The sequence below is a fragment of the Gymnoscopelus braueri genome (genome assembly GCF_963280865.1).
Source record: "Gymnoscopelus braueri genome assembly, chromosome: 12".
NCBI classification, from domain to species: Eukaryota; Metazoa; Chordata; class Actinopteri; order Myctophiformes; family Myctophidae; genus Gymnoscopelus; species Gymnoscopelus braueri.
This window is the reverse complement of record NC_137614.1, coordinates 45,662,016-45,689,956: the sequence shown is the minus strand read 5'-3', so window position 1 is coordinate 45,689,956 and position 27,941 is coordinate 45,662,016. Positions and strand designations below refer to the sequence as shown.

The 27,941-nt window shown below is 45.0% G+C and overlaps 1 protein-coding gene across 2 annotated transcripts in view; it reads left to right on the top strand.

Annotated features, from left to right (window-relative positions):
• Positions 1–3,067: 3,067 nt before the first annotated feature.
• The window catches only part of baz2a (bromodomain adjacent to zinc finger domain, 2A), a gene marked incomplete at its 5' end in the record, with an annotated part of 34,315 nt that continues 9,441 nt past the window's right edge, over positions 3,068–27,941 (top strand). For both annotated transcript variants that reach the window (XM_080443457.1, XM_080443456.1), the window contains 25 exons: positions 3,068–3,203; positions 4,139–5,032; positions 6,708–9,224; positions 9,433–9,699; positions 9,810–10,211; positions 10,336–10,396; positions 10,961–11,069; positions 11,202–11,303; positions 11,837–12,059; positions 12,663–12,724; positions 12,814–12,879; positions 13,061–13,483; positions 14,202–14,456; positions 14,815–15,029; positions 15,144–15,218; positions 16,869–17,058; positions 17,713–17,775; positions 17,867–18,011; positions 18,130–18,782; positions 20,251–20,590; positions 21,345–21,500; positions 22,817–22,977; positions 25,611–25,682; positions 26,766–27,052; positions 27,715–27,850. In XM_080443457.1, the coding sequence (XP_080299583.1) occupies positions 3,068–3,203; positions 4,139–5,032; positions 6,708–9,224; positions 9,433–9,699; positions 9,810–10,211; positions 10,336–10,396; positions 10,961–11,069; positions 11,202–11,303; positions 11,837–12,059; positions 12,663–12,724; positions 12,814–12,879; positions 13,061–13,483; positions 14,202–14,456; positions 14,815–15,029; positions 15,144–15,218; positions 16,869–17,058; positions 17,713–17,775; positions 17,867–18,011; positions 18,130–18,782; positions 20,251–20,590; positions 21,345–21,500; positions 22,817–22,977; positions 25,611–25,682; positions 26,766–27,052; positions 27,715–27,850 (8,010 nt within the window). The remainder of the gene's footprint in view (positions 3,204–4,138; positions 5,033–6,707; positions 9,225–9,432; positions 9,700–9,809; positions 10,212–10,335; positions 10,397–10,960; positions 11,070–11,201; positions 11,304–11,836; positions 12,060–12,662; positions 12,725–12,813; positions 12,880–13,060; positions 13,484–14,201; positions 14,457–14,814; positions 15,030–15,143; positions 15,219–16,868; positions 17,059–17,712; positions 17,776–17,866; positions 18,012–18,129; positions 18,783–20,250; positions 20,591–21,344; positions 21,501–22,816; positions 22,978–25,610; positions 25,683–26,765; positions 27,053–27,714; positions 27,851–27,941) is intronic.

Sequence of the window (27,941 nt, the reverse complement as noted above, 5' to 3'; positions counted from 1 at the left end):
GAGTGCCGCGCTATGAGCTTGTAGATCTGCTATTTTTTGAAAAATCGTGAACATTAATTTGTGCAAACCTTTGAATATATATATATTTTTTAAGCGAACATTTGTTGCTCAAATCTTTGCTTCTGGGGGTCCCTGGAACAAAATATGTTGAGATGGGGGTCCGCGGTCAAATACATATGATTTTGGGGGTCCTTGACCTGAAAAAGTTTGACAACCACTGGTATAAAAGACTGAAAATATACGTTCATACACTTTTATTGTGAAGTCCAGCATATCAACTATGAGCGGATGTGTGTGTGTTGACTGTTGTTGTGTAACTTGACGCGGCTCTCCGGAGCTCTGTGATGATCATCATGGTTGCACTGGACGGAGGAGCACGCACCAGCCATGTTTGCTAATTTAAAACCCAAAGGTTAGCGATAATAGTTGTTTACTATTCATCGCCGGGGCCATCTCTCCAGTCACAAAGCGGCTCTGTCGGAGGTCTAAAGCCAACCGCGTCCTTTGGAATCCGAGATCCGAAAGGTTAGAGCGGGTTTTAATTCCGATTCCAGCCAAACTTTAGAGTGGAGCGTGTGATAGTGGTGGAGGAGGAGGAGGAGGATGCTCTTCTGCACCGTAAACAACAATGTAACTTCATCTGGGCTGTTAGCTAGCGCGTGAACAAAAGGCGTGTTGATGACGACTGCGACTTAATTAGACTCGCAATTAGAGATCCTAATTAAGTTACTGATCAAGTCCGTTTCCCCCAAGATTGCCAGCCACGGATCTCTGGTGTGTGTTGTGTGTGTGTGTGTGTGAGTGAGTGAGTGTGTGCATCTCAGTTTCAAACAAGCGTGGTTTGGTGGTTCCTCTTAGTACCTGCAACCTGGGGTTCTCTTGTGTTAGCTAGCTCTGTTAGCCACACGGCTAATTGATGAGACTGGGTCTTGTTGGCTAGCTCTGTGAGCCACACAGCTAACTGATGGGACTGGTTCTGTTAGCCACACAGCTAACTGATGGGACTGGTTCTGTTAGCCACACAGCTAACTGATGGGACTGGTTCTGTTAGCCACACAGCTAACTGACGGGACTGGTTCTGTTAGCCACACAGCTAACTGATGGGACTGGTTCTGTTAGCCACACAGCTAACTGATGGGACTGGGTCTGTTGGCTAGCCCTGTTAGCCACACAGCTAACTGATGGGACTGGGTCTGTTGGCTAGCTCTGTTAGCCACACGGCTAACTGATGGAACTGTTACTTTAAAGCTAAAATGCTACCAGGCTGGCTGTTTAGCCCTCTTGGTAGCTAGCTGGCAGCATCAGTCCAGGGCTAACATAACATCTGATGGCCAAGTGTGTGTGTGTGTGTGTGTGTGTGTGTGTCTGTGTTCTCATCATGTTTGTTGATTGGAGCTAAATAACCTTGGAGACAACGCCTGTTGTTGTGATTCGGGCTCGATGTTTTCATCATGATCCCGTCCCCCCTGATAGAAACAAACAGTGGGTGAACGGGGGAATCGAACCATGTTCGCTTTTCAACTGTTTTAGAAGCAGAAGTGAAACGGCTTAAAAGACTTGTGAATGTGTGAACTATGTTAGTCTGGATGAGAAAGCCGAGAGAACCTAAAAGGCAGCGGAGCGGAGCTAAACCCCTCCGCGTCACACACACACAGGCTTTCCTCGCAGTACCTGCGGAAAGCCCTGGGTTTCTATTGACGCCTCAGAGGTCACATCCGGTCTAGAGCCCGCCTACCGTATCCGGTTTAGCGTCCGTCCGCGCACACGGGCCGTTTCCGTATCCGCCCTTGACCGGATGCGCAAAGTTGCCAAGTGAGTTGGTCCCAGAGCCAGACTGTCTCTCAGTCAGAGAGAGCTTTAATGGTAGAGAGAGCAGCAGCAGAGCACGCTGGCTAATGTTAGCTTTAACGTTAAACCAGAAGAACAAGAAGGCCTTTTATTTGGGGTTTCTGTGAAAATGAAAATGAAATTTAAAAAATAAATGGCTTAGCCGAGTGCCTAACCCTTTTTCTTTTGGGTGTGTGTAATATATTAAAAACAAGAAATTACGTTTGTTTTAAGTGGTTCTTCTATAACGTTGTATATTTTAATTGTTAAGTAAGTAGTTGGTACATTTTCCTCTTGGCTGTTGCGGGCCCGTCTGTCTGTCTGCTCGTTTGGTTTATCATTTAAAAAAAAAAAAGCTTTAATTTATTTACACTCCCCTCGCTCGACGGCGCACGTCGCTCGCCGACAAGAACTGATCTACAAGCTGAGTGAGAACGCGTCCTGCGTTCTCATGCTTGTAGATCAGTTCTTGTCGTCGTACTAACGGAGTAATAAACGGTGCTTTTTTTTTTTTAATGATGAGTGTGTGTATGTATCATTGTCCATTATGCAGAGGCCCGGGCATCTTGCTGTTTTAGCCCCAGACAGTTGCGACATTTTGACGGTTTATTGTCGGGGATGAGGCTGTTATTATGATAAGCAGCCATTATTTTATTTTTTTGCCAAAGCCATACATGTACACACATAGAGATAGGTCTTGTGTTGTGTGGAAGGAGGGGGGGGGACGGTGCTTATTATGTAACATTAAAAAAAAAAACTTTAAGAAATGCGGTGTTCTATATATAACTTTGTAGACCGCCTGCAGGTCCCAAGAAATGTCTTTAAAATTGTGTTCTATTGACATTTTGCAAGCTTTAAAAAAGTATTATTATTATTGAAGTCTTAAATTCTGTCTCACAGGCTTTCAAAACAAGGTTCTTGTTTCACTATCCACCAGGTCCCACAGACTTGTATTCTTCCGGCATTAAAAACAATGATAAAACCGGCATTAAATTGGTCTTAAAATGTCTTTGATTTAGCTTGATGAATCTTGCAGTCACCCTGTTTTAAGACCATATAGTCAAGTAAACAATCATCAGTTGTCAGTTGACTTGCCATTTATTTGATTTTATTTAGTTGTTTATTCATTTTGTTTTGTAAGTCTTTTATTTGTTTGAATAACTGAGTATCTGAGTATGTGTTTATGAGGCTCAATGATTTGTGCCACGGAGAATAAATGTGTACGCTTTTGTTGTTTATGATGCAGATGGAGGCGAATAACCATTTCAACTATGGCAGCCATGCTTCAGCGTCGGCGAACTCAGGACTGAAACTGACCTCAGGGGATTCTCTCTATACTAACGGGTCCTCCATGAGTTTCCCACAGCAAGGGAAAAGTGAGTATGGTCAGCCAGCAGAGAATGAACATACTGAGAAAAGTGGGGGATTAGTTCACGTTGTCTTGCTTATGTGGTTGGTATATTGCCAAATGGAGTATTGTCCAATTGGAGTGCGTTAAGAGTTCAACACTCTACCATACCGACATTTGTTTACTGTACATACTGTAGATATTGATGCCATTATGTTTTCTTCAGACCATACTTGTCTATGGTCTGACGTGGTAATCCTGAAGATGGTTGTTGTGACACCTGTTAGTGTTGTAATTGGTCGACACATGTCGACAAGTTTTCCATAACACAGATCCCAGAGTTTGTTTAGAAATGAAGCGTGCGGTATCGACTGCTACGCCCCTAAACATACCAGAATGGTCAAACTTGGTCAAAAGTGAATTTAATGTTTTAGACGATAAACTGGAGTTGGTGTATATTTTGCGAAAGAAATACGCTCAAGAATAGCTCATGGCAGCTGGTTATCTGGTGGCTCTTCCCTTCCTCATTACATTAAGAAGGCTGGAAAGAGGAGATGACACAGCCTGTGACGAATGGAGATATAGCACTTACGCAGTTCAAGCTTCTGTTGATCTGCCAATCACCTTCCACCATAGCAGCTCCAGTTACATTGTGCATGCATGCTATGTCCCCATGTTTCACAGGATATGATGATTGTGACATGCCCTCCTCCTAACCTCCTTAATTCAACTGTGTGATCGGCATACATCAATTATTTTGCTTGCGTGAAATTTGCATATTTGCTGGGAAAGGCAGACCCTTGCCTAGTGGAGGCGCGCTGATGCTTACGGAAAGCAATTATGTTGAATGGCTTTTGCTGCAAAAAATGCCAGCAAGAAATAGTATCATGTTATTTTTTTATTTAACACATGATTGTAAATCACAAATACATTCGCTGGACTAATGGCTTTTCTCTCCGACAGATATGAACGGCGAAATGAATGTGAATGGCGTCACTACTGTACTTGGGTCCGGTGTGCCGGGTCCCCACCCGCCAACGGCTCCTTACCCTCACATGAGCAACCACCACCAGAGCAGCATGGGCTATGACTACCTTTGGGGAGGACAGCCTCAGTATAGCCCAGCCATGGGTCCCTCTCCCGGGCACGGAATGCACCCCAAGCAGTCTGCCCCGGGGATGATGCAGCCTCAGTCGCAGCACCACTACCAGGGTCACGGACAGTACCAACTCAACGGGGGCATGGGAAGCTCCCACCAGTCTCCCGTAGCGGGCCCCCCAAGCATGTCGTTGACTTCGGGTCAGTACTGGAACAGGAGCAACCCCAGCCCCCAGCAGATGGGCTATTCTTCCCACGGTATGTACGGGGCCTACCAGAGCCAAGTGCACCCTGGGATCGGCACCTCACAGCATCACCAGCAGCAGTCCCTACAGCCGGCCCCACACCAACAGTCCCAGCAGCACATCCACTCCCACCACCACCCGCACCATCACCACCAGCAGCACCAGCAACCTCAGCATTACGGCATGATGCCCAACGGGATGCCCTACTACCAGCACCAGGCCCAGCACCCGGCTCTACCGTCTCCCCAACCGCAGCCACCGCCGCCCCAGCCTCAGTCCCAGGGCCAGGGGCAGATGATGCCCCCGGCCTCCCAGAATTTCACTCCGCCTCGTGGGAGCCCGCAGCACCACAGTCTTGGGAGAGGGGGCACCAGCAGCCCTCTGCCCATGGGGATGTCGTCGGTGTCGATGATGTCCCCGTCAGCGGTGCAGGACAGTGGTTCACCGCAAGGACACCCGAGCAGGGAGAGAAGCCCCCATGCTGGCAATGTGGGAATGTCTTCCGTCATGCAAGGTGATCACTGCTCTCTTACGGAAGCACTTTATAGAATTTTGTGATTGATGCATTTAGCACAGTGTCTGTAATCTACAATCTTAAATCTTTTAAGCCCAGTTCAGCACAAAGTTTCGCAATGAGACAAATCTATTTTAACCCATTAAGACCTGAAGAGGCGATTCTTAAAAATGTTTTCTAAATCCTAACAGTTTTTGGAAAAAAATCTAAAAATATTATATTTTTCAAAAATAGCAGATCTACAAGCTCATAGCCGCTATGAGCTTGTAGATCTGCTATTTTTGAATAGCCAAAGAAATCTAAAGTGACACAGATGCGTTCCAGGTCTTAATGGCCGATTTATACTTCGTTGTATGACGGTGTCGTGCGGTGACAGTAGCCGATCTACAAGCTCTCAACGAGTCGCATTAGCAACACGCGAGCTTGTAGATCTGCTATTTTTGGCACAACACCATCATGATGGAGCATACATTAAGCATTAGAATGTTGTGGAGAAGGAAAAAAAACGCAGCAGCAGTCTGAATTTTCCAATAATGTTCTACTTCTGAGCTCTTGTGTAATGTTACTGGGTAGACAGTGATATTTAATTAAGATTCAGAATATGCTCAAAGGCTCCACAAGATTTACATGAACTTTCAGACTAATAGAGTGGCTTATTATAATTTTTTAGTTGAGAAATAGTTTGAGGACATATGAATTGCGTCTTTGTGACAAGTGGTTGCTCTCTCCACTATGACACGCTAGATTCTTGTATTTCCTGATATAAATCGAACTGTCACACCAATGGGGTGTGGTTCAGATCTACTGCAGTCTTCCTCTTTGTCAAAAGTTAAGACTACTTGTTTTTACTACTGATCATCGTGTTAAAATAGTGTTAACATGGTTTTAACTTTTAACTAAGATCAGACTTCTCTCATTTTTCATGCTTATTTCAACGGTAAAAGTCTTATGTTTTGTTTGAATATAAAATATATTTAAATTAACTTGCTGAAAAAATTTAGTCACCCTGTATTAAGAGATATAACATATGTACTTTCAGTGGACAACCCTATCATAGTTAGTTCCTCATGTCTTTAAAACAATGTTAGAGGAAAGCTATGATATACATGTTGTGTAACTACAGTACAAAAACATATTTTTTGTCACAATGTATCCAATAAGCGTAAAGCGTCCAAGTAAGAATCCCTTGGACTCCTCACTATATGACCTCAGTTGTCCCTTTGATTTAAAATGAATACATTTTGGGATATTTATTTATCCAACATAGTGCCACTGTCATTGTGGCTGCTTATTTTTTAACAATAAGCGACTTTGGGTACTAAGAAAAGCACTATGTAAGTCTGATGTATTACTGTTATAACAAATTTAGTTTGTACCAGGCACAACCTGGTGTAGCAGCACCATGGTTTAACCACCAGGTTGTGCTGTTCCTACTACACAGCTTGGCTCAAGTGATTGGCTCAGATGGTCTGCTGTTATCTGTGTCTGCTAGCGTTGCACTTTTTACAGAAATCAATTTCGGAACAAATTGAGACAAGTGGTGCTCGAGTTCCTACCGTGAGACTATCAAATGCCTTGTTACATCTCACTGCTAAATGAAATGCATTGCAAAAAAATGTCGCGCTACTTTTAAGAATCTGTTTAGTAATAATTGTTTATCTATTTTCTGTCTTAGGGCGTATGAGTGAAGCATTCGAGGATGTGGATAACAGCTATAATGGAATGGAAAGGTCGCCTGTTGCCCAGCGGATACCTACAAGTGACAATTACCAAGCTAAACCCCCCGTACCTCATATGGGGCCTACGAGTGACTACCGTCAGCATGCTGAACAACCAACAGCCCCGCGCCCAGAAATGGCTACCCCAGTGAGGGAGCCAGCGATGAGTCTACACGCTCCCCATTCCATGTCCTCTCATCTCTCTGCGTCTTCTGCAGCCGTTTCACCGTCTCCTCTTGTGAAGGCACCAACCTCTCCCCGCACTCCGGTGGTCTCTGCGCCTCACATTTCTGCCCCAGGACCCCCAGTTGCTTCCTCCCCTGCCATTGTATCTACTCCACCACGGATCTCCACGCCTCCCGGTTTGTCGTCTTCTCTCGCTGCTCCCCCCAGACTTTCCTCACCACCTCTAATGGTCCACGGCCTGAGGCCTCCCCCTGCAGCGCAGCTCTCCCCTGCTGGGTCCACGCATCTGCCGGTGGGATCCCCTTCCTCCAACATGTCGGCGTCCCCTTCAAGGTTATCCACTCCTCCGCACCTGTTGGAGAACACATCCAGGCCGCCTGCCATGTCTCCTCTTCATTCGGTCAGCGTACCTCCTCCTCATCCGCTTAAAACGACGTTTCCGCCCGTAGCCTCTCCACCCCACACGGGGCTCACCGCCACGCCCACCCCCTCGTACTCGCTCTCTGCACCCATCTCCGCTCTTCAGCAGATGGTCCAAGGCTCCAGGCCGCTTCCTCCTCTGATGTCTTCCCTCCCAGATGCATCTGGGAGTGCACGTGATAGGTCTGCACCACCTCCGTCGTTAGTGTGCGAAACGTCAGCGACTGCAAGTTCCTCATCAGGTACCGTGACGCCGTCGCTAATGTCGTCCTCCTGCAGACCACCGACCTCGGCACCACCCGGTCCTTGTTCTTTAGTATCCCCACTTCCCACATCCGTACATACTCATCATTCAACAGGCAGAGCACCTTTTGAAATGGTGACCCAGTCGCCCCGACCTCAGACGGCACCTACTCCTCCCCCGTCGGTCTCTGTCCCTTCTGCTGGTCCCGCGCCTGCGATGTCCTCGGCATCAGAGGTGAACACTCCCTCCCTTACCGCCCTTCGAGGGCCTCTGGCCTCATATCTGTCTGCAACGCCACCTTTAACCACTCAAGCTCCGAGGACTGCACCTTTGCCTGCCCCCCCTGCCTTGGTGACCATGGCCCCTGAACCAGAGACCACCTCCCCAGCGGATAAATGCCCTGCCTTGTACGATCCTGCCCCTCTAAGCGCCGCTCCTCCTCGAGCCCTAAAACGATGGTGTCCAGAGCCAGATCATCATAGAACGACGGACCATAAAAAAACTGCCGTGACTGCCGTTGGAGAATCGGAGGAACGTCTCCCTCAGCCTGAAGCGGGTACAGATAAGAGCCCACCAGATGTGGAAGCTACTGAGACTCTGACTCAGGAACCTGAGACAGACTCGCGGCATTCTTTTACTAGTTCCCCAGGGAGTTCGCAGTCTGCAGAGGAGCCTGCAGCGACCGCCGCTTATGACGACGAAGAGATGGACGACAAACCATCGAATGAATCTCTGGAGCAGGACAGCTCAGATGAGTCCAGTGGGCCAGAGGACTCCACAGTGGCACGGACTCTACACACGGACTCCTCACTGTTCCACAGCACCAGGGCAGAAGACGACAGCATGACCGAGGACTCCTTCACCGACTTGTCGCACATTAACGACACGTCCGAGTTTGACGGCAAAGACTCGAGACTCGACGCCACCTCTAGAACCGATGACGGCTCTAGCGTGGTGGACACCGCCCACTTGGTTGACGACGGATCATGCCTGGAAGACTCTTCTCGCTTTGAGAACGGTTCTCGCGTAGAAAATGACTCGGAAGTGGACGACGGCTCCAGCGTGGGAGAAGAAGACACTTCTCAGCTTGACGACGACCACGACGACGATGTGTCCCACACAGAAGAAGAGCCTTCTAGTGTATGTGACCTCACCGCGGAAGAGCCTTCCAATTTGTGCGACCTCACCGCAGAAGAGCCTACCAAAGCGTGTGACCTCATTACAGAAGAAGAGCCCTCTAATGTGTGTGACCTGACTAGGGACAGCAGCTCTAGTGCGGAAGACTCTGTGGACGACGACACGATGGACGAGACCCGGGCGGAGGACACGTCCCGGGCGGAGGACACGTCCCGGGCGGAGGACACGACGTCCCGGGCGGAGGACACGTCCCGGGCGGAGGACACGTCCCGGGCGGAGGACACGTCCCGGGCGGAGGACACGTCCCGGGCGGAGGACACGTCCCGGGCGGAAGAGACGATGGACGACAGTCGCCTAAGCGCCAGGGGGTCGTTGCTGGACTCTTCCATGAACGACACCTCTCGGATGGAGGAATCCCACCTCGACACGTCTCGGAGCGACGCATCCATTTCACACTCGGATGGGCCTCTGCAGCCATTTCATCGAGGTATGTTTTCATAATGGCTTTGAAAATCCATAGTAAGTATTGATTGAGATATTTAGAATATTCCATATTTCTCCTGGAGTAATGTAAAATTGCATTTTACTTTATTAGGAATTCCTCTTCCTTAGACATTACTCAGATTAAAAGATGAAGATAAGATACTTAATTAGTCATTACACATCAACAACCAAATTTCATTGCATGTGAATAGGAACTGAAATGGAATGGGAGCCAAAAGGTGAAGATATACCAGATTCCGCTGGACCTATCAACAGTAAGAACACTGCTACTGAGGAAGCGGCTCCCCCCACTTTGAAGATGGAAGATGACAGCAATGTAACCTCTAGTGTCCCTGCGGTGAGCCTCGATGAGCACCAACCACCATGTTTAGCTGCCGTAGCCGCAGCCATTTCGGACACTGGCAGGAAGGTGAAAAAGCCCCGGAAACCCCGAACTCCAAAGGCGGCCTCTACTCCAGGTATTCAATGTTTTGAGTGTGTCAAATGCACCAAAATGACTTCATATCAAAAGTGTTATGCAAAATGTTTAGGCAAGTTTTATCTGAACGTTGCACATTTCTTTTGCTAGTAACTACAGAGAAGGCACCACGAAAGCCCAGAGTCAGAACTCCAAAGGTGGCGAAGATAAAGAGTCCCGAGGAGGAAGAGAAGATGAAAGCGGCGGAGGGAGCCAAGCCGAAAGGAGCCGGGAGAAAGAGGAAGAAGTCCCTGAAAGTGGATGTCAAAGAAACGGCCGAGGTCTGTGGGACGGCCGGGCCTCCTACTGAAGAGGACGACCCGATCAGAGCCATCATTGAAGCGGTTTTGGCTCGTGCTACAGCATCCAGCACGGAGGTTGAGATCAAGCCCAAGAAGCGCAGAAAGATCAAGAAACAACAAGGTCAGGACGGAAATGAAGCAAAAATGCCTAAACTGGAGGTTGAAACCACAGCCAATGACGTTGATAATGACCACGATGCAGATGAAACAGGTGACGTTTGTTTGTTTTTTTTGTTTTTTTTACCCATCTCAAAAAGTGGCATTGATGTGGTAAATAACATAGCGAAAAGAATACAAATACTGAAAGGCTTATATTGTGGTGGTTTGTATTTCAGGTGAAGGTAACAAAAGGAGGGTTGCAACAGAGGAACAAGTCAATTTCCCACTACTTCATGGGTAATAATGCCTTTCGTTTATTCAGTCCTGGTCTCAATAGCTTCTGCCTGCCTGTTTCAGTTGCTGTGAATAAGCTGTACACGTTCTTCCAGTAATGCGTCTAGGTCAGCTTTAGGGGCTCGCTCAGGGGATAGAGCTGTCTGGGGAGTAACCATAAGGTCCCAGGTTTGATCCCCGGCTCCTCCTGGCTTTGTGTCTTTGAGCAAGATACTGAACCCTTAACTGTTCCTAGGTGGCTTAATAGAAGAAGAAAAAAGTTCAAAACCCCTCTCTGTCCTTTAACCACATGAACCCTAGCACCCTATTCTGGGGTGAACATTGGGCAAAAAAATCAGATCTACAAGGTCACAAAGTGGCACGTTGCAACTCATTGTGAGCTTGTAGTTCGGCTATTTTCTCACGTAAGAGATTTGGTGAAGAGGGGGGGATGAAAGGAGCAGACCAAGTATAGAGCCCTGTGGGGCCTAAATATATAGGGTTTAAGTGGTTAACTGTAGGTGGAACACTGTGTCTCAGTGGCTTATCATTGACTCTGTGACTTCTATCTGTGAACTCTCTCCATAGCTGGCGGAGAGAGATCCGCGTGAAGAAGATAGAGGACCGAATGAAGGGTGAGACCTGGTACTACACCCCCTGTGGGAGGAGGATGAAGCAGTTTCCTGAAATCATCAAGGTGAATTTTCTAAACGTCACCACAAGAGAACTCTTCACTGATTGCCTCTGTGAAAACGAGTAGCAGTTGTTTGTTAAACACAACATTGTTCCCCCTCTCTCTCCCTTTTCGGCTACTCGTCACTTTCCTCAGTATCTGAAGAGGCACCAGGACGGCGTCGTCACCAGAGAACACTTCAGCTTCAGCCCTCGCATGGCTGTAGGGGACTTCTACGAGGAGAGGGAGAGTCCAGAGGTCTGTGTCTTTAGCCGATGGCTGTTTGTTTAATTTCAGTGCATAATTTTGGGGGTTCCCTCTCTCCTGGGAAAAGTCCAGGAACTTCCAAGATATCATTTTCCCAGGCCTGGATAAGTTATGTAAATGTACATTAGTCGGGGATGGTTCATCCACGTCAGTTCGACCAGCTTGCGTCCCCACGGGCTGGGTTTGACCATGACCATGACTACCCCTCATCCATCTATGGTCTTAACCCATTAAAACTGGGAAAGCATCTGTGTCATTTTAGATTTTTTTCATTTTACCGTTCTGCTATTTTGAACATTTCTGAAACATCTTGAAAGAACTACTGACTTAGAAGGCATTTAATCGGCCTCAGGTCTTAATGGGTTAATGTGGTCATGGACATGTTAGTGTGGGGTGGATCATGGGAGAATTTCGTTATATAGAATTTTGTTAATGAAAAAGATCTGTAAGCCTGAATTATTCACATTGAGGAAACGACGTACATCATGTGTGAAGAAGAGGCTGATGTTTTATGTTTTGAACAGGGACCGACTTGGGTGCTCCTGGCTAACGAGGAGGTTCCTTCCATGATCATGGCCATGACCGGTCGCCGCGGTCGACCTCCAAACCCAGACAAGGAAAAGCCGGGCAGGGTTCGAGGCCCGAGGGGGGGGCAGAGCCGACGCCCCGGCAGGCCTCCCAAACCCAAGATGGTTGACCTGCTCAGCAAGGTCGACGCCAAACTGTTGAAGAGACTGGAGGCCAAGGGTGAGTGTATGTAGTGGAGGTTAGCCTGTTGGGCCCATAGACATACACGCCACATTGACGCTACTTCAACGTCGCCGTCATATAGCCTATATACCCTGTGAGCTATTGTCAGTATTTGATTATTAAGAAATATTTTGTGCAACGATTTAGTATAGTATAAAATAGGGCTGAAGTGTTTAATTGATAACTTTTTCGTATTAATTGATATAAAAAATATTAATTGATAGTTATCTCCCTAATCACTATTATATTATTCTTTTGTGTTTATTGTAATCACATGTGGAGATTTGATTAATTTACACAATGAAAGAATACCAACCTTTTACATTAAATACAGAACACAAGTGTGCCGGAGGGGCAAGTAATCGTACGGGCCTATAAACATATGATATACAATCTACAGATAGTAAATAAAACAAAACTATAAAAGACAAATAGATGGGGCAAGAAATTAAAAACATGGCCTCCAAATGCAATGCATATTAAGTGTGAATGATGTCATTTGTAATTAATCCATAGCATGCAGGTTTCGATTGTTTTCGAAGTGTTGTTGTATTGTGGCTAATTGTTAGTATGCATGTTTATTTTTTTTCTCATCTATAGAAGCGCTTACGGAGGAAGATAAGGAGAAACTTGCAAAAATCAAGAAGAAAATGAAGAGAAAGGTTAGTTAAGATGAAAACAACCATAAAAAGATGCACTGTTGAAATACTATAAATACTCAAATATTCAATTTTTTGCGACATTCATTTAGGCAAGAATGAAAAGGAAAGAAGATAACAAGAATAAGAAGCTCAAAGAGGAGAAGAAGAAAGTCAAGGTATATAGATAACTCTTCAACAGTTGTTTCTTCACCGCATGTCCGGTTTCGTTTTATAATTATTCCATCTGCACGAAATAGAGAAAACACAAGTGCAAAAAAAAAAGCAATTTACAAAACCCAACAGGGCTTCGAGTAGAACCTCGCCATAAGAAACTAAAATCACTCCCTCTGGTTTCAGCTGGAGAAGGAGCAGGAGGCCAAGGACCAGGAGGAGGTGAAGGCAGAGCCAGCTGTTCAGCCCATCACCACCCAGGCCCCGCAGCAACAGCAGCCGCCGCCGGAGCCCTCCGCTCCGGAGCCGCCGAAGAAGCCCGGCCGCAGGAGGAGGGTGAAGGCCGAGCAGGTTCCTCCGCCCGTGCAGCAGACGGACGAGGAGAGGATCGCCCAGGGCAAGAGGGTGCTGGGGGCTCGGAGCAAAGCCAAGGCCCTGGCCAAGGCGCAGGCGGAGGCCGCGGCCGCCGTCACGGCTGCCCTGGCGGCTAAGAAGACGGCGGAGCGCAGGGTCCAGACCCAGAGACGTCTGGAGGAGAGGAAGAGACAGCAGATCATCTTGGAGGAGCTGAAGAAGCCCGCAGAGGACATGTGTCTCACCGACCACAAGGTGTGTTTATGTTTTAAGCTGCAATCGTGTTTGATTTGTTCTGCTCTTTTGTATTATTGATGTGATGTAATATGAGCTCATAGCGAAGGATTAATTATGTATGATTATATATAGTGGTGGAAAAAGTACTCAAATTCTTTACTTAAGTAAAAGTATCAATACTGCAATTTAGAAATACTCTGTTACAAAAAATTTTACTTGAGTAAAAGTACAAAAGTATTGGCATCAAAATGTACTTAAAGTACCAAAAGTAAAAGTACTCAAATGTTTGAAAATAGCAGATCTACAAGCTCACAACGCGCCGCGATGCGACGCGTTGTGAGCTTGTAGATCTGCTATTTTCAAATGGCTTACGTATAAAATAGGGCTAAAGTGGTTAATGTATGTTTCATAATATCATAATTTATATCTGAAAAGTAACTAGTAACTAAAGTTTTCAAATAATTGTAGTGGAGTAAAAGTACAATATTTGCCTCTGAGATGTAGGGGAGTAAAAGTATTGGAAATTGGAAATACTCAAGTAAAGTACAAATACCTCAAAAGTTAAGTTAAGTTAAGTACCATACTTGTAAAGTAAATGTTACTTTCCACCACTGTATATATGTAACCTCTTCGTTGATCAGATAGGACAACATTTGGTCACACTTGATCAAAAAGTAGTTTATCAGAAATGTTCAAGATATTTGAACCTTGCTCCAACCCCACCCCTCCCCCCCAGCTTCTCCCTGAGCTGTCTCGTATTCCCGGTGTGGTTCTGTCGGGCACGGCCTTCGCACACTGCTTGACTGTGGTCGAGTTCCTTAATGGCTATGGCAAAGTGATCGGCCTCAACGTCCCCAAGGATGTGCCCAGCCTCGCCGTCCTCCAGGAGGGCCTCCTCGGCCTGGGCAGCAGCCAAGGGGAGCTCCAGGATTTGCTGCTGAAGCTAGTGGAGGCCGCGTTGCATGATCCAGGCCTGCCATCCTATTACCAGGTGTGTGCAATGAATACACTTTAAACATTATGCTCTCTGTTCTGTGTAAACTACAAGAAGAATCACTTAATTGCCAATTAACAGCAGAAATGAAGAACTTATGATTATCTCACCTAGATACACACACAGTCCCCTACAAATGCATTTTCACAACCCCTGGAGCATTTTTGAGGCTCAGTGCTGTGCTCAAGGGCACTTTGGTAGAGTTGGTGGGCACTGTAGTTTTACAGCTGGTAAGTTTTACAGCTGGCATTTAAACCACTGGTCCGCCTCCCTACGTCAAGGCCAAGCTGCCAATCCAAACTCTGTTCCAAAGAACGTCTTCGCTTATGGTTTTTCTGCTTTCCCCCCGTCTCAGTCTGTTAAGATCCTTGGGGAGAAGCTGGCGGACCTGGATCTGACCCGCAGCACCGTCTCAGAGGGCCTCCGGATCTTCCTGGAGTCTCGAGGTTTCGACCTCGAGGTGTGCAACACGCTGAGGACCAAAACGTTCCACGCCCTGCCACCGGACGCCAAGGCGGCCATCCTGGGTTTCCTGGTGGAAGAGCTGAATGGCAGCAACGTTGTGACCAGGTTAGAACAAGAAATGAAAGATTCCTTTTATTATTATTCCATTAAAATCTTTACATTTCAGCATTGTTACTGCCACAATGCTGGTATATCACCCTGTGCCTTTGTATATTCCAGTGATATTGACAACACGCTGGAAAACATGGCCACCTACAGGAAAAACAAGTGGATCATTGAGGGCAAGCTGCGCAAGTAAGATTTCAGTCTTTTGGATTCCATGAAAGCCAGCATGTCTTCTATGGAAACACGTTGCACAGCGAAAATAGCCGATCTACAAGCTCTCAATGCTTCTCACTGCGTCGCATTGAGAGCTTGTAGATTGGCTATTTTCGCATATTATTTTAAGATTAGAGCATTTAAAGTGGTCAAACTAGCAAAATGTTCAGAAGCATCTTCCATAAAATCTTAATAGTCTCGGATAGTTCATATAAAAGCAAAGGTTAAAGCCTCAGTCCGTGATTTCTTCACGTGATTGGCTGTAAGTAGAACAGCAGGAACAATATAACTAAAACATCAAAATTGTACATATTGTGTTAACTCTTTCAGTGCCAAGAGTATTTTCATAAAGTACTCCCAAACTGCCAGGAATTTGCGTTTTTTTTTATTTTGTAATTTTGTAATTTTTCATTCAAATAAATGATCTGATTGGGGTTTTAAACCCATAATACAGTTCTACCAGTAGAGAGCAACAAATCGACACATTGATGATCTCGCTGGCTCACTCGCCCCCTCCCAAACAGGCTCACGTCATATCCGGTCAGAACCGGATGTTGACATTTTCGACCATCGTTGATCGCGCTAAATTACGATGCGATACACGACTACGATGACTGATCGTCACCCAGACCAAAGAGAGTAGACGTGGACCTCTCCGTTCGCTTTTTATACCGTGTGAAAAACCGTGACTTTCCCTATTCTGGCCGAAAATCACTGGAGAAAAACAACGTGACCCGGAAATGATTTTTTTTTTTTACATCCAGTTCCGGGTGAGTCTGAAGGAGTCAGGAAGCGAAAGTGATCATGAAAAATAAACAGAATAACGCTACCACAGTCAAAAGTAAAAACTCGGGATTTCTCGTGCTGGCACTGAGGGTACTCGGGAAAAACTCGGGATATGTCGGGGCGTGGCACTGAGAGAGTTAATAGTTTAGGAAACAGAGCGCTAGTGTGGGGGGGGGGGGGTCCTTTCACACTGTTTCACAAATCGCACATTAGGACTTGGCCATAAAAAAAAATCTTCGTTGTGAGGTTTTATTTTGCTTTAACCCTTTCAATCCGGGAACGCATCTCCGTCATTTTAGATTTATTTGGGCTGTTCAAAAATAGCAGATATACAAGCTCATAGCACGGCACCGAGTGCCACGCTATGAGCTTGTAGATCTGCTATTTTAGAAAAGTTGTGCAAATCTATGAATATGTATTCTACAAATGTCTTCTAAATCCTAACCGTTAAAAAAAATTTATCTCGCTATATCAGTGGTTCCCAAACGTTTTCATGTCAATAACCCCCAAAAATGATGGATTTAGCTTTTTTTAATTTTTTTATCTCGCTTATTTTGAATATATTTTGTTCCAGGACCCCCCAGAAGCAAAGATTTGAGTAAAAAATGTTCGCTTTGAAAATATATATATTCAAAGATTTGTACACATGTTCAAAAATAGCAGATCTACAGGTTCATAGCGCGGCACGTGCCGTGCCATGAACTTGTACATCTGCTATTTTTGAACAGCCAAAGTCTAAAACATGGATAAAGTGGTTACACAGATGCGTTCCCGGTTTGAATGGATGAATCCATGAATCATTCCTTACTTGTGGGTGTGGTGGTTTGTCGTCCCCGCCAGGTTGAAGGCAGCACTAGCGCGTCGTACTGGTCGCTCTGAGGAAGAGCTCTGTTTCGAAGAGAGGAGACGGAGTGCCAGAGTGGCCGAAGAAGAGAACCTCAGTCTGGAGGAGAGTGGTCTGCTGCTGGAGAGAAGCAGCCGGCGTTCACGCGTCAAAGAAGAACCCAAACTCGAACCCAAACTCAGTGACGTACGTGTCTTCTTAATGGAGACCTTTTTGATGTTCCGATTGTTTTTGTGCTCTGTGCGACGCAACAATTCTGTAAAGGACCCTTTTCCACAGCCAGACATTTTGACAGACTATTATGTTGTCCGTGTTGGCACACACGCTAATGCCTAAATGAAATGCACCCGCAATTATTTGATTTGATTTATTTGACGATAGGTTAAAAGAAAACACTTGACATAGACATGCTTCTCAGAAAGACTGTCAAGGATTTAAAAAAAAACACAATAAAGTCAGAGTTATTTTCATTGTGGTCCTTGGTCTCAGACAATGAAACAAAACGACAAAGAAGAGGCATTGGTACATAAAATTGTATAAAATACTAGAATAAAAATAAGAAATTACATAAAATATATTGTAATGCGACTGTTGCTAATCTGCAAAAAAAACCATTAAAGCCAGGATTTGACCTTCAGTTGTGTATACACGTCAAAATGTCTGCTGTGTAAAAGGGTTTAGAAGCTATTTTGTGAACTAACCGAATCATTTGTTGTTTCCCATTGAAACGGTTACAAACGTAAAGAGAGGTAACACACCCTGGAAGGGACAGTTTTGTTATTGTGTACAGAATGAAACCATTTAGTGCAGCCTGCTTACATTGTATCTTCTTTATCGCAGAGTGAAAGTCCAGCCAATGCCAGCATCCCAGAACTTGAAAGGCAGATAGATAAGCTAACCAAGGTAAGGCTCGCTCAACACAGACTCGGTGCTTTGTTGTTAATTGTTATGAAAGCGTTTTGTAATGATAGTCATTCCCTCCGCCAATCCACAGCGCCAAGCTTTGTTCCGTAAGAAGCTGCTACAGTCGTCCCATTCCATGAGGTCCATAGCTCTGGGCCAGGACCGTTTCCGGCGTCGATACTTGGCTCTACCTCACCTCGGAGCGGTTCTAGTGGAAGGGCCAGACGAGATCTTAAGTAGGTTTTTTTTCTTATTCATTTGGAAAGTAATTTTTCAGCTCTGATTTCTCAGCTTGGTAAATCTCTGGCTTGCCCGTAGTTATTAGTGGTAAACCTCCGTTTCTCCATCCTGCAGCTTCAGGAGACATTCTTGTAGCTGAGGTACCCATTACCTTCCTCAAGAAAGAGCCCAAAGTGGAGGAGATACCCGCTGCCTCCCCACCACCCCCTGCGCTCCCCACCTCTCCTTCCTCTTCTCCCCCTGCTCCCCTTACCAAGACGACGTCCCACTCGTCCCAGGCCTCCTCCCAGGAGGAGGAGGACCCCCTCCCCGGCACCGCCTCTCTCATGAGCCAGCAAAGAGGCCGCGGGCGGCCTCGCAAGATCAAACCGGAAGTGGAGCTTCACCTCCGCACGGCCAGGACCCGCCGTCGACGCCGCAGCAGCGTCAGGTCTCCGGGGTCCGAAGAAGGGCCGGGCTCGCCGGCCAATCAGGATCTCACGCAAGCTGCCTTCCAGAACTGGCTCAGCCACTCGCAGCAGGAAGCCATGGTCACCAATGGCACGTGTTCGGCACCGGGAGGCGCCCCGGAGGGTAATCAGCCGGAGGACAGTGTGAAGGAGATGGCCGAGAAACGGGGACAGTGGTTCAACCTGCTCCCCAAAGAGCCGTGTGACCCCAACTCTCTGACGGCGCCTCAGGCCCCTACCTCGCCCGGCGGTACCCCGCCGAAACTCCTCCCCCAGATGCCAAGCACTCTGCCTGCCCTCGTCGCTCCACTCCTCAAGGTATGCAACGTGGCATCCGTCTAAAAAAGCCCCTACACATAATATTAGTTACATTAACTATAATTGCAGTGAGTGTGTGTTTACATTAGGGGTGTGCCGATACACTAATTTCACGAAACGATACGATATTGGGCTCACAACTTCGATACGATTTCGATACGATACGCACTTTTTTATTATGAAAATATATGGGGGAGAAAAAAAGCAAATGCAAACAAATAATTCTGTTTTTGCATTATGCAAACTTGTAGCTTTTCAGCTACAATAGCCGTTTTGAATCCAAATAGGGCAATAGTGTGACACCTGACCCGAAAAAAACAAACATGTTGTCACCCTTTTCACCTCGGGGCTGTTTGCATGCCTGATAATTATTATTGTAAAAAATAAACTAAAAACGATTTCAAAACAATATTTTTTTTTCTCCAAAACGATACATATCGTCACGAAAACGTATCGCGATATATCGCGGGACGATATATCGGCACACCCCTAGTTTACATGCATACTAGTACCCCCATTACTGGACTTAATATAGTGCAGTGGTTCCCAAACGTTTTAGCTCGAGACCCAAAAGGGAAATTCGATGTCTCCCCGGGACCCAAACTAGTGACAATAGCAGATCTAAAAGCTCGCAACGTGTCACAATGTGACGCATTGTGAGCTTGTAGATCTGCTATTTTCACTACTACTTATATATTTTTCTAATTCATGGAATTGGAACCAACAAAAAAGGGATATTTACTCGCGACCCTAAAAAAAATCTGTCCGTGCCCCACAAATGGGTCCCGACCCAGTTTTTGCGAAACAGTGATATAGTGTATTTGACGCATAGCATTAGTGCGATGATGGCAATAAACCCAGTTTATATGTTTTTCTAAAAAGTAAATGTTCACATTTAAATAGACTATACTGCCTATATTCACTGAATTTCTTACGTAATCGGGGTAAGACCCCAACTTTGGAAACCTGATATCAGTGTTTACATAACCAGATAATTGCCTTACTTGGTGTATAGGCTCTGTGCATAACTGTAGTCCTGGCTATTCCAGAAGGTTTGATTGGCTCGCCAGCAGATTTGAACCGGGAGTACATGTGACACCTTCATATAGCACTGAGCCTATTGGCATGCATGTAAAAACGCATGGCGAGTGTTGTGTTATTTTATTAACCCATTAAGACCTGAGGCGATTCTTTAAAATGTTTTCAAAATCCTAACAGATTTTTGAAAAAAATATTAAAAAAATATTTTTCTTACGATTTTTCAAAAATAGCAGATCTACAAGCTCATAGCGCGGCACTCGGTGCCGCGCTATGAGCTTGTATATCTGCTATTTTTGAATAGCCAAAGAAACCTAAAGTGACACAGATGCGTTCCAGGTCTCAATGGATTAACACTCATGCATGTAAACGCATGGCGAGTGTTGTGTTATTGTATTAATACTCCGTGTCTTATACCTCCAACTTCTAGGCCTCAGCATCACCGCAGGGTCTCCCCACCGCGTACCAGGCTCCGGCTACTCTTCCTTCATCTTTCTCCGCTGCTCTTCTCTCCGCTGCTTCTGCTCCACCGCCTCCCGCTCCTCCTCCTCCCGCCGCCGCCGCTGCTCCTGCCCGCCCCACAGCTGCTCCTCGCACCCCCACCAGGCCGGGCCGCAGGCGGAGGAGGGGCAGCAGAGGGAGCAGCCCCGCCCGGAGAGGGGCGGCGCGGGCCGCCGCGGCCAAGCGGCGAGGCCGTCCGCCCAACACGGTGTTCCAGGAGCTGGAGCAGCAGTACTTCACACAGATGGTGGTCAAACCCATCCCAGCGTGTAAGTGAAGCCTCAGGGTTGTGATTGTTAACTAAAACTAATGAAATAACTGAAATTTAGAAATGGAAAATGTTTAAGTTAACAGAAATAAATAAAAACGAGGCTTTAAAAAAAAAAAAACACTGTTTTGTGTGTTTACAAAACTGACTGAAAGGACTAGTTAAAAAATGATAGGAGACTCAAAGAGTCTCCTACAAAAAAAATTAGGTGAACTACGGAGACCCCGCGGGTCATTAAATGATGCGAAAGGAATGCGATAAAAATTTAAATCTGATAGAAAATACGTAATTTTTTGGGTGAACTACTCCTTTAAATCATGGAGAAAATGTCCTTAGTTTTAGTCTTTGTCAAAAATCCTGAGTAACAGGAATAGCAGATATTTTGCTATTTTCCTGGTCTTGTTCCGTCTTGCCCTTGACTAATCCATGAACTAAACTAAAACTAAGTCTTTAAAAAAAATCTAAACTAAACTTTCAAATCGGCTTTGGAATCGAAACTAAACTGGAAACTGGAAATGAGCGAATACTATAATAACCATGGTACACGTCTGTGGTTAAAGACGCCGTCGATTAGCTCGACCTGCTGTCAGCAAGTGTGTTTTGGCTGACGTGGCGTGTACTTAGCGGCCGCTCTAGTCTGTATTTTGTGTCCGACGCGGTCGATGCAACCGTCAATTTGGCCGCGTGCAGCCTGTGATTGTCCTGGCGTGTGTGTGTGTGACATGACATGACGGCATGATGCTTGTTATTTGCAGCCATGGTGCGTGGCTGGTGGTGGATCAAGGACCCAGAGGAGCTGTACGCCACCCTGCAGGCCCTGCACCCCAGAGGAGTCAGGGAGAGGGTGCTCCACAAGCACCTGGCCAAACACATGGAGAGCCTGGCTGACATGTGTAGAAAACCCCCCCACGGTGAGTGGAGCCGCCGCCGGTGATGCGGTTACTATACTCTACTATACGAGACTATACTCTACTACAGGGGTCTTCCACAGGGGGTCCGGGACCCCTAGGGGGTCCTCAGAGTTACTACAGGGGGTCCCCCAAATCTTTGTGTGATGTGATTTTCTTTTTTTTACATTAACCACTTGAACCCTAGCATCCCTTTTCTGAGGAGAACTTTAGCCAAAAATAGCAGATCTACAAGCTCACAACGCCTCGCGCTGCGAGGCGTTGTGAGCTTGTAGATCAGCTATTTTTGGCAAAGAGTTACAGGTGTGTAGAGGGGAAAAAAGAGCAGCAAAAGTTTATCTGAAACACAATTTTATACAATATAGAGGGGGTCCCTGCTTCATCTCTCTCTCAGCTAGGGGGGACTAAGGCTGTACGATATATCTAAAATGTATATATAACTTCATTGAGGTATCGTCATGCGAGATATGTATATCGCGAGAGACTGTATTTATCAAGGTAAATGGCATATTATGTCTTAATTGCCGATTGAGCAATCCCATCGGTAATGCACCGTGGCGTGGAGAAGTATAAATCAAGTTGAGCACAGCTGCTCCTCCACGCCCCTCTGCTCTCACACACACTAAGCTTGCGTCACCAGGCTTACACACAGACACACACACACACACACACACACTCTCTCTCGCCTTGGATAGACTGGAATGCTCATCAGTCCTACATCTCAAATATACTAGCCTTTTGTTGGTATTATACAATCATCTTTGCATTATAGTCAGACTGGTTTTCCATTCATCTGTATAAATGCATCTGTTGAAAATTGTCCATACATTTTTACAAAATTGTGGATATAGCAGATCTACCGGCTCAACACGATGCAATCCTATTTTATAAGTATACAATTATTATTTGTCATACAGTATTTGCCCTGTCTAATTTGAGTTCACACAGCCTAAAAGCCAAACAGAAATGTAAAGTTTGAATGTTTCAATCCCCCAAAACTCAATTAAATCATCAATCACAGTCAATTCGTATGACAATTAACCCACTCAGACGGGGAAAGAATCTGTCTTTTTTTAGATTTCTTTGGCTATTCAAAAATAGCAGATATACAAGCTCATAGCGCGGCACTCGGTGCCGCGCTATGAGCTTGTAGATCTGCTATTTTTGAATAGCCCAAAGAAATCTTAAAACGACACAGATGCGTTCTCTGGTCTGAAAGGGTTAATCGTCAACTAAAATGTCCTGATGGCGACAGCCCTACCCACTCCCTCATCATCTTCTCTTTGCGTCTCTGTAACCCTGCCATTCTGTCCCCGTAGACTCCATCTTCCAGGTGAAGATGGAGGAGGGCGACGCCCTGATGGAGGCTCTGCAGCAGCCCTGGCAGGTGCAGGAGAGGTCCCTGGAGACGGACGTCAGCGCCCTGGAGTGGGTGGAGGATCTGGAACAGCGGGTCATCGCAGCCGACCTCCACCTCAAGGTGAGAGTCGCTCTACCAAGCTTCAACTATGGACTATAACCGAACATTAACTGAACTGAATTATTACAGTTGCATTTCGTCGCATCTCCATATTATTATTTTTTATTTATTTTGTAAATTAATGCCCTACCTCAGTGATATTCAACTGGCGGCCCGCGGGCCACACCCGGCCCCAGCGGAGCTTTCATTTGGCCCCTGGAACACATAATAAATCCAATAACAAATTATTATTGGATGGTTCGTTGTACAGGATGACCATTTTGAATGTTTTTCATAAGCGTTAATCAAAACGTATTAATGGTTAATCAACCATTAATCAACCATTAACCGATAAGAATAAAATGTATACTAGGCTACTATTTAGAATGGAGGAATGTTAGTGACTTACTCAGGGCCCCAAATTAACACCCACCAGTACTACATTTGCAGTCAAGACACTGCTACAGTAACCCAAATGTGGGTAAATGTAATCTTTGGTGAGTATATTATGGAGAAGACCAAAACAAAAGCTAAAACAAAATGGGAAAAAACAAATGTATATTATAAATATTTTTTTTTTTTTTCTGCGATTGTAGCTGTCAAGCAGCCATGTTACAAATTGCAGCAACTGCTTCATGATTTCTGCCCAATTCTGCCTTACACGTTAAACATGGAGAAATAAATAGCGGTGTATAAAAACCATAGTAAAGGTACAGATATCTTACTTGAAATATATTTTACTCCAGTATAAACTAAAAAATCACCCATAAGAAAATCACTTGGATCAAAATGTTTCAAGCAGCTCACGTCATTATGTACTTAGGAAAATACCTTTTCATGGTGCAAAGAAACAAAACAGCCAGAAATGTTGTTTACTTCTCATTATTTCATAATAATGTAGATTTCAAGTAGTTCGGCTTGACATTACACTATGTCATTACAGTATGATTCATTCATCCTCAATAGCGTCCTGAGCTGAATGATGGTCTGAACTGATCATTAGATCATTATTAGAGCTTGTGCCCTTATCAGTCGGATGCTCAAAAACATTACAAAAATAACCTTCACCTTGCCAGCCTGCTTCCACTTTTCTTCTCACAAAGACGCTTCCATGTCAGGGACACGCTGACATATCTACTTCCTATTTTCTCAATATTCCAATCAAAGCCTGTGCACTATGAAGGACTGGCACAGAAATGCCTTTAAAAAAAAACAATAAACTGATTAAAAAAAATAAAAACGAAATGATCCTTTCAAACATCAAAATGCATGAATGCAGTATGAAGCCGGCCCCAATAAGTTACCATAATGGACATAATATGTCCACTGTTGTGTCCTATATAGCAGTGGTTCCCAAACTGGGGGTCGGAACCCCAAGGGGGGTAATCAAATGATTTTGGAGGGTCTCCACTCCCCAGATGATTAGCTTAATGTGCAACAGTGTTTTCTCTCAGCAGTAAACAAACCAACATACAGTATAACTGTATGTAGATATCTGCACATTTCTAAAGTCACACTTTACAGACCTTTTTAATACCAAATTGGCCAAATGGTCAAATATTACGTAAGAAAGAGGCAACTACGAGCTCACAACGCCTTGCACTGCGAGGCGTTGTGAGCTTGTAGATCGGCTATTTTCACAATATATTCATCTGTGGAACCGAGTCAAACTAAATCAATCAACTCGACTCTTACAATTCCAAGTGCTTGTCAGTGTGGGGGGGGTCCAGTTAAAATATGATTCTTTTTGGGGGTTCACGGCCTGAAAAGTTTGTGAATCCTTGCTATAGCACACACAACAAACGGTTAACCACAAACATGGTCATGTGGCCCCTGACTTCAAGTCATTTTACAATTGTGGCCCCCTGCCTAATCTAGTTGAATACCCCTGCCCCTACCTCATACTACAGTGATACATAAGTATCAAAAGTATCAAAAGTAGCAGATCTACGAGCTTGTAAATCTGCTACTTTTGCTATTTTTGAATTTGAATCCTGAAAAGTAACAGTTTTGGTCATGAGGTTTCCACCCGACAGACGATTTAAACTTTAAATCTTTAAAACTTTAAATCTTAAAGTGTTGGTTCTACCCGACAGAGATGTTGTTAACACATTGAGTGCCAAGAACGCATCTATGCGTTCTTTGCGTTCTTTTGAATCCATCACTTGAGTGCCAAGAACGCATAGATGCGTTTTTTCAAAAAAGATTTTTTTTTTTTTTTTTTTTTACATTTTTTGACCTAAAGACCAAGGAGATATGATTTTTTGAAGATTTAGACTCCCATCCACTTCCTTGTTAACTTAAAAATTCTGTATCTCGGCTCCTGAGTACTTTTTTTTTCTCAATGAAAAATCTCTGGCATAAAACAGCTAAAAAATCTGAAATAACTCATGGCATTCAATGTTAAGTTGTTTTTTGTCTTAAACACTGTTTTAGTTGGAGAGGTTAGAAAAGGAACCATGGACTTAGTGGGATGCAGGCTTTGAAGGTGGTTATAAGCTGGGAAGGTGGGGATTTGTTGGCACGTCATTAAACCAAGGTTGCAGTTGCAGCAAATGTCCAGAAGATGGCAGAGGTGCCCTGTGATCCTACTGTAAGGTAAAATATTGAGATATGGCTAAACATATAACACGATATGTGTATTTTCTTTCAAGGTGGCTCCGAGTCCTCAGACTGTGAAGAGTGAAAGTGAACCTAACACAGAGACACCAGTGGTAGAATTTCAGGTAAAGTCACCTTCTGTATTAGAAAACCTTCTTTACAATTATAATTAAATATGCAATTTTGTTTTTAAAGAAGGCACTCTCACTTCCTTTTAAACCTTGTCATCTGCCTCAGTGGTTTTCACACTTTATTTGCCCAATTAAGGCACACTGATGGGCAAGTAAAAATCTCAAGACACATCTGTATTCATAGCAAAATTAGCCAATCTACTATTTTTCCTTTTTTTTTTTTTTTTCTATAATGTGCCCAAAAATATGGACTCAAGGTTAGACTATAGAATTTGCCTCTGTATTGGGAAATGAGGGCACACATCGTACCGTAAATTTAAAAAAAGACTACATACGGTTTTGTATAGTTGTATAGAGCAGTGTTTCTCAAACCTTTTCATGTCAAGGACCCCCATAATGATATGTATTTAAAAAAATATTTTGTACCAAGGACCACCAGAAGCAAAGATTTGACAAAGCAAAGAAAATATATAAATATTTTCAAAGATTTGCACAAATTTTCACGATAGAAAAAACAAAATGCCAGCTGATATCCTGTGTTCTTAACACCTTTACCGCCGGGCCCGTAGTTCTACGGGCCGTTAAATCCAACGGTTAAGCGCCGAGCCCGTAGTCCTACGGGCTGCGGTCTTTTCGCGCATGCGCGGTCCGGGTGCACTTTCGGATTTTTTTTGATCCACTTCCGTTTCCGGTTTGATGACAGGAAATAGAATTATTTGGGATCCGGTTTCGACGATCACGCCCGCTCCCATTCTACAGACGAAACTGAAACTCAATTCTCTTCCTGTAGTTTTTTCTCCTCGCATTTCACTGTTTAACGTAATCCGCTCTAACTCAAACATGGATGCCCCGTTTGACACGTGGTTTTCACTGGGAGATACAGGGAGATCTCGCGGATGTAAACAGACCGTTCACGGCTCAATCTTAAGGATTTTAACAAGATCTATGGCGACATGAAAAAAACAAAAAAACAACAAAAACACCTTGGCACTGGTGAGTACATTATGAGATTAACCTCTGGCGGTGGATGTGTTAAAGTCTCCCTCTACTTAACTTTCTTTCCCGTTTTTGTCTCAGCCGTACACGGTCCCAGAGCCGGACTCCACGCGCGACGACCTGCAGTACTACGAGCACGACGCTGACCCGCGCGACGACTGGATCGTGCGCACCAAGAAGGAGTGGTCCGACCTGCCCCGCATCGCCACCCACCCTCTGGACCTGGCCGTGCTGCGGCTGGCCAACCTGGAGCGCAACATCGAGAGGCGCTACCTGAAGGAGCCCCTCTGGAACGCCGCCGAGATCATGCGTCTCGCTCCCCTCACCCCGACACCCGGAGAGGAGCTGCAGCCTATGGACGCTATGAGGTGACAAGAGACACTCAGCAAAATTCATTCATTCATTGATGTAGCACTGATATAGCACACACAAAAACGAGTTATGTCCCGATAGGTAGGGCTGTCACGGTTACAAATTTAAGTTAACGATTAATTGTCACTCAAATAATTGCGATTAACGATTTAATTGTGTTTTTTGGCATTGCACATTGGAACATTGTGAAGCCTTTTAGGCTTTGTAAATCAAAAATTGCACAGAGCAGATATGACAAATAACTGAAATATTCAATGACATTATTGACATTTATTTATTTAATACTTTTATACATGTAAAAAAAAAAATGCTGATCTACAGCTTACAACGCGTCACGAAAATATATTTGAAAATGTTTCAACACAGAAACAATTATGGCCATTATCTCAAATAATTGTGATTAGGCGATTGTGTAATAATTTTGACAGGCCTACCGATGGGGACAGAATCGTAAATCATTGCCCCCCCCCCCCCCCCCTTCTCGGTACTTTCAAGACAGCTTTTCTTTTTTTGAGCGCGAGAGGTGAACTCGAAGAAAACGAGCACTCCTTTTTCAATCTGACTGGTTTTCCAATCATACTGTAACATATATATATATATTTATTTATATATATATGTTTTACATCATACCCTGCTTTTATATTCCTTCTTATCCCAGTCTTGAAAGTGAGATCACGCCTCGGCTGCGAACGTGGAGGCAGGCTCTGGACCGGTGCCGCAGCGCCCCCCAGCTGTGTCTGTGTCTACTCCAGCTTGAGAAGGCCATCGCCTGGGAGAGATCTATTGTCAAAGTGGTAAGACCTTTTTTTTATATGGCCTGTTATGCTATTCATTTTCACTGATAATATTCTCTTTGAGTCAGTGTGGTTTCCTTGTTCCTTACCG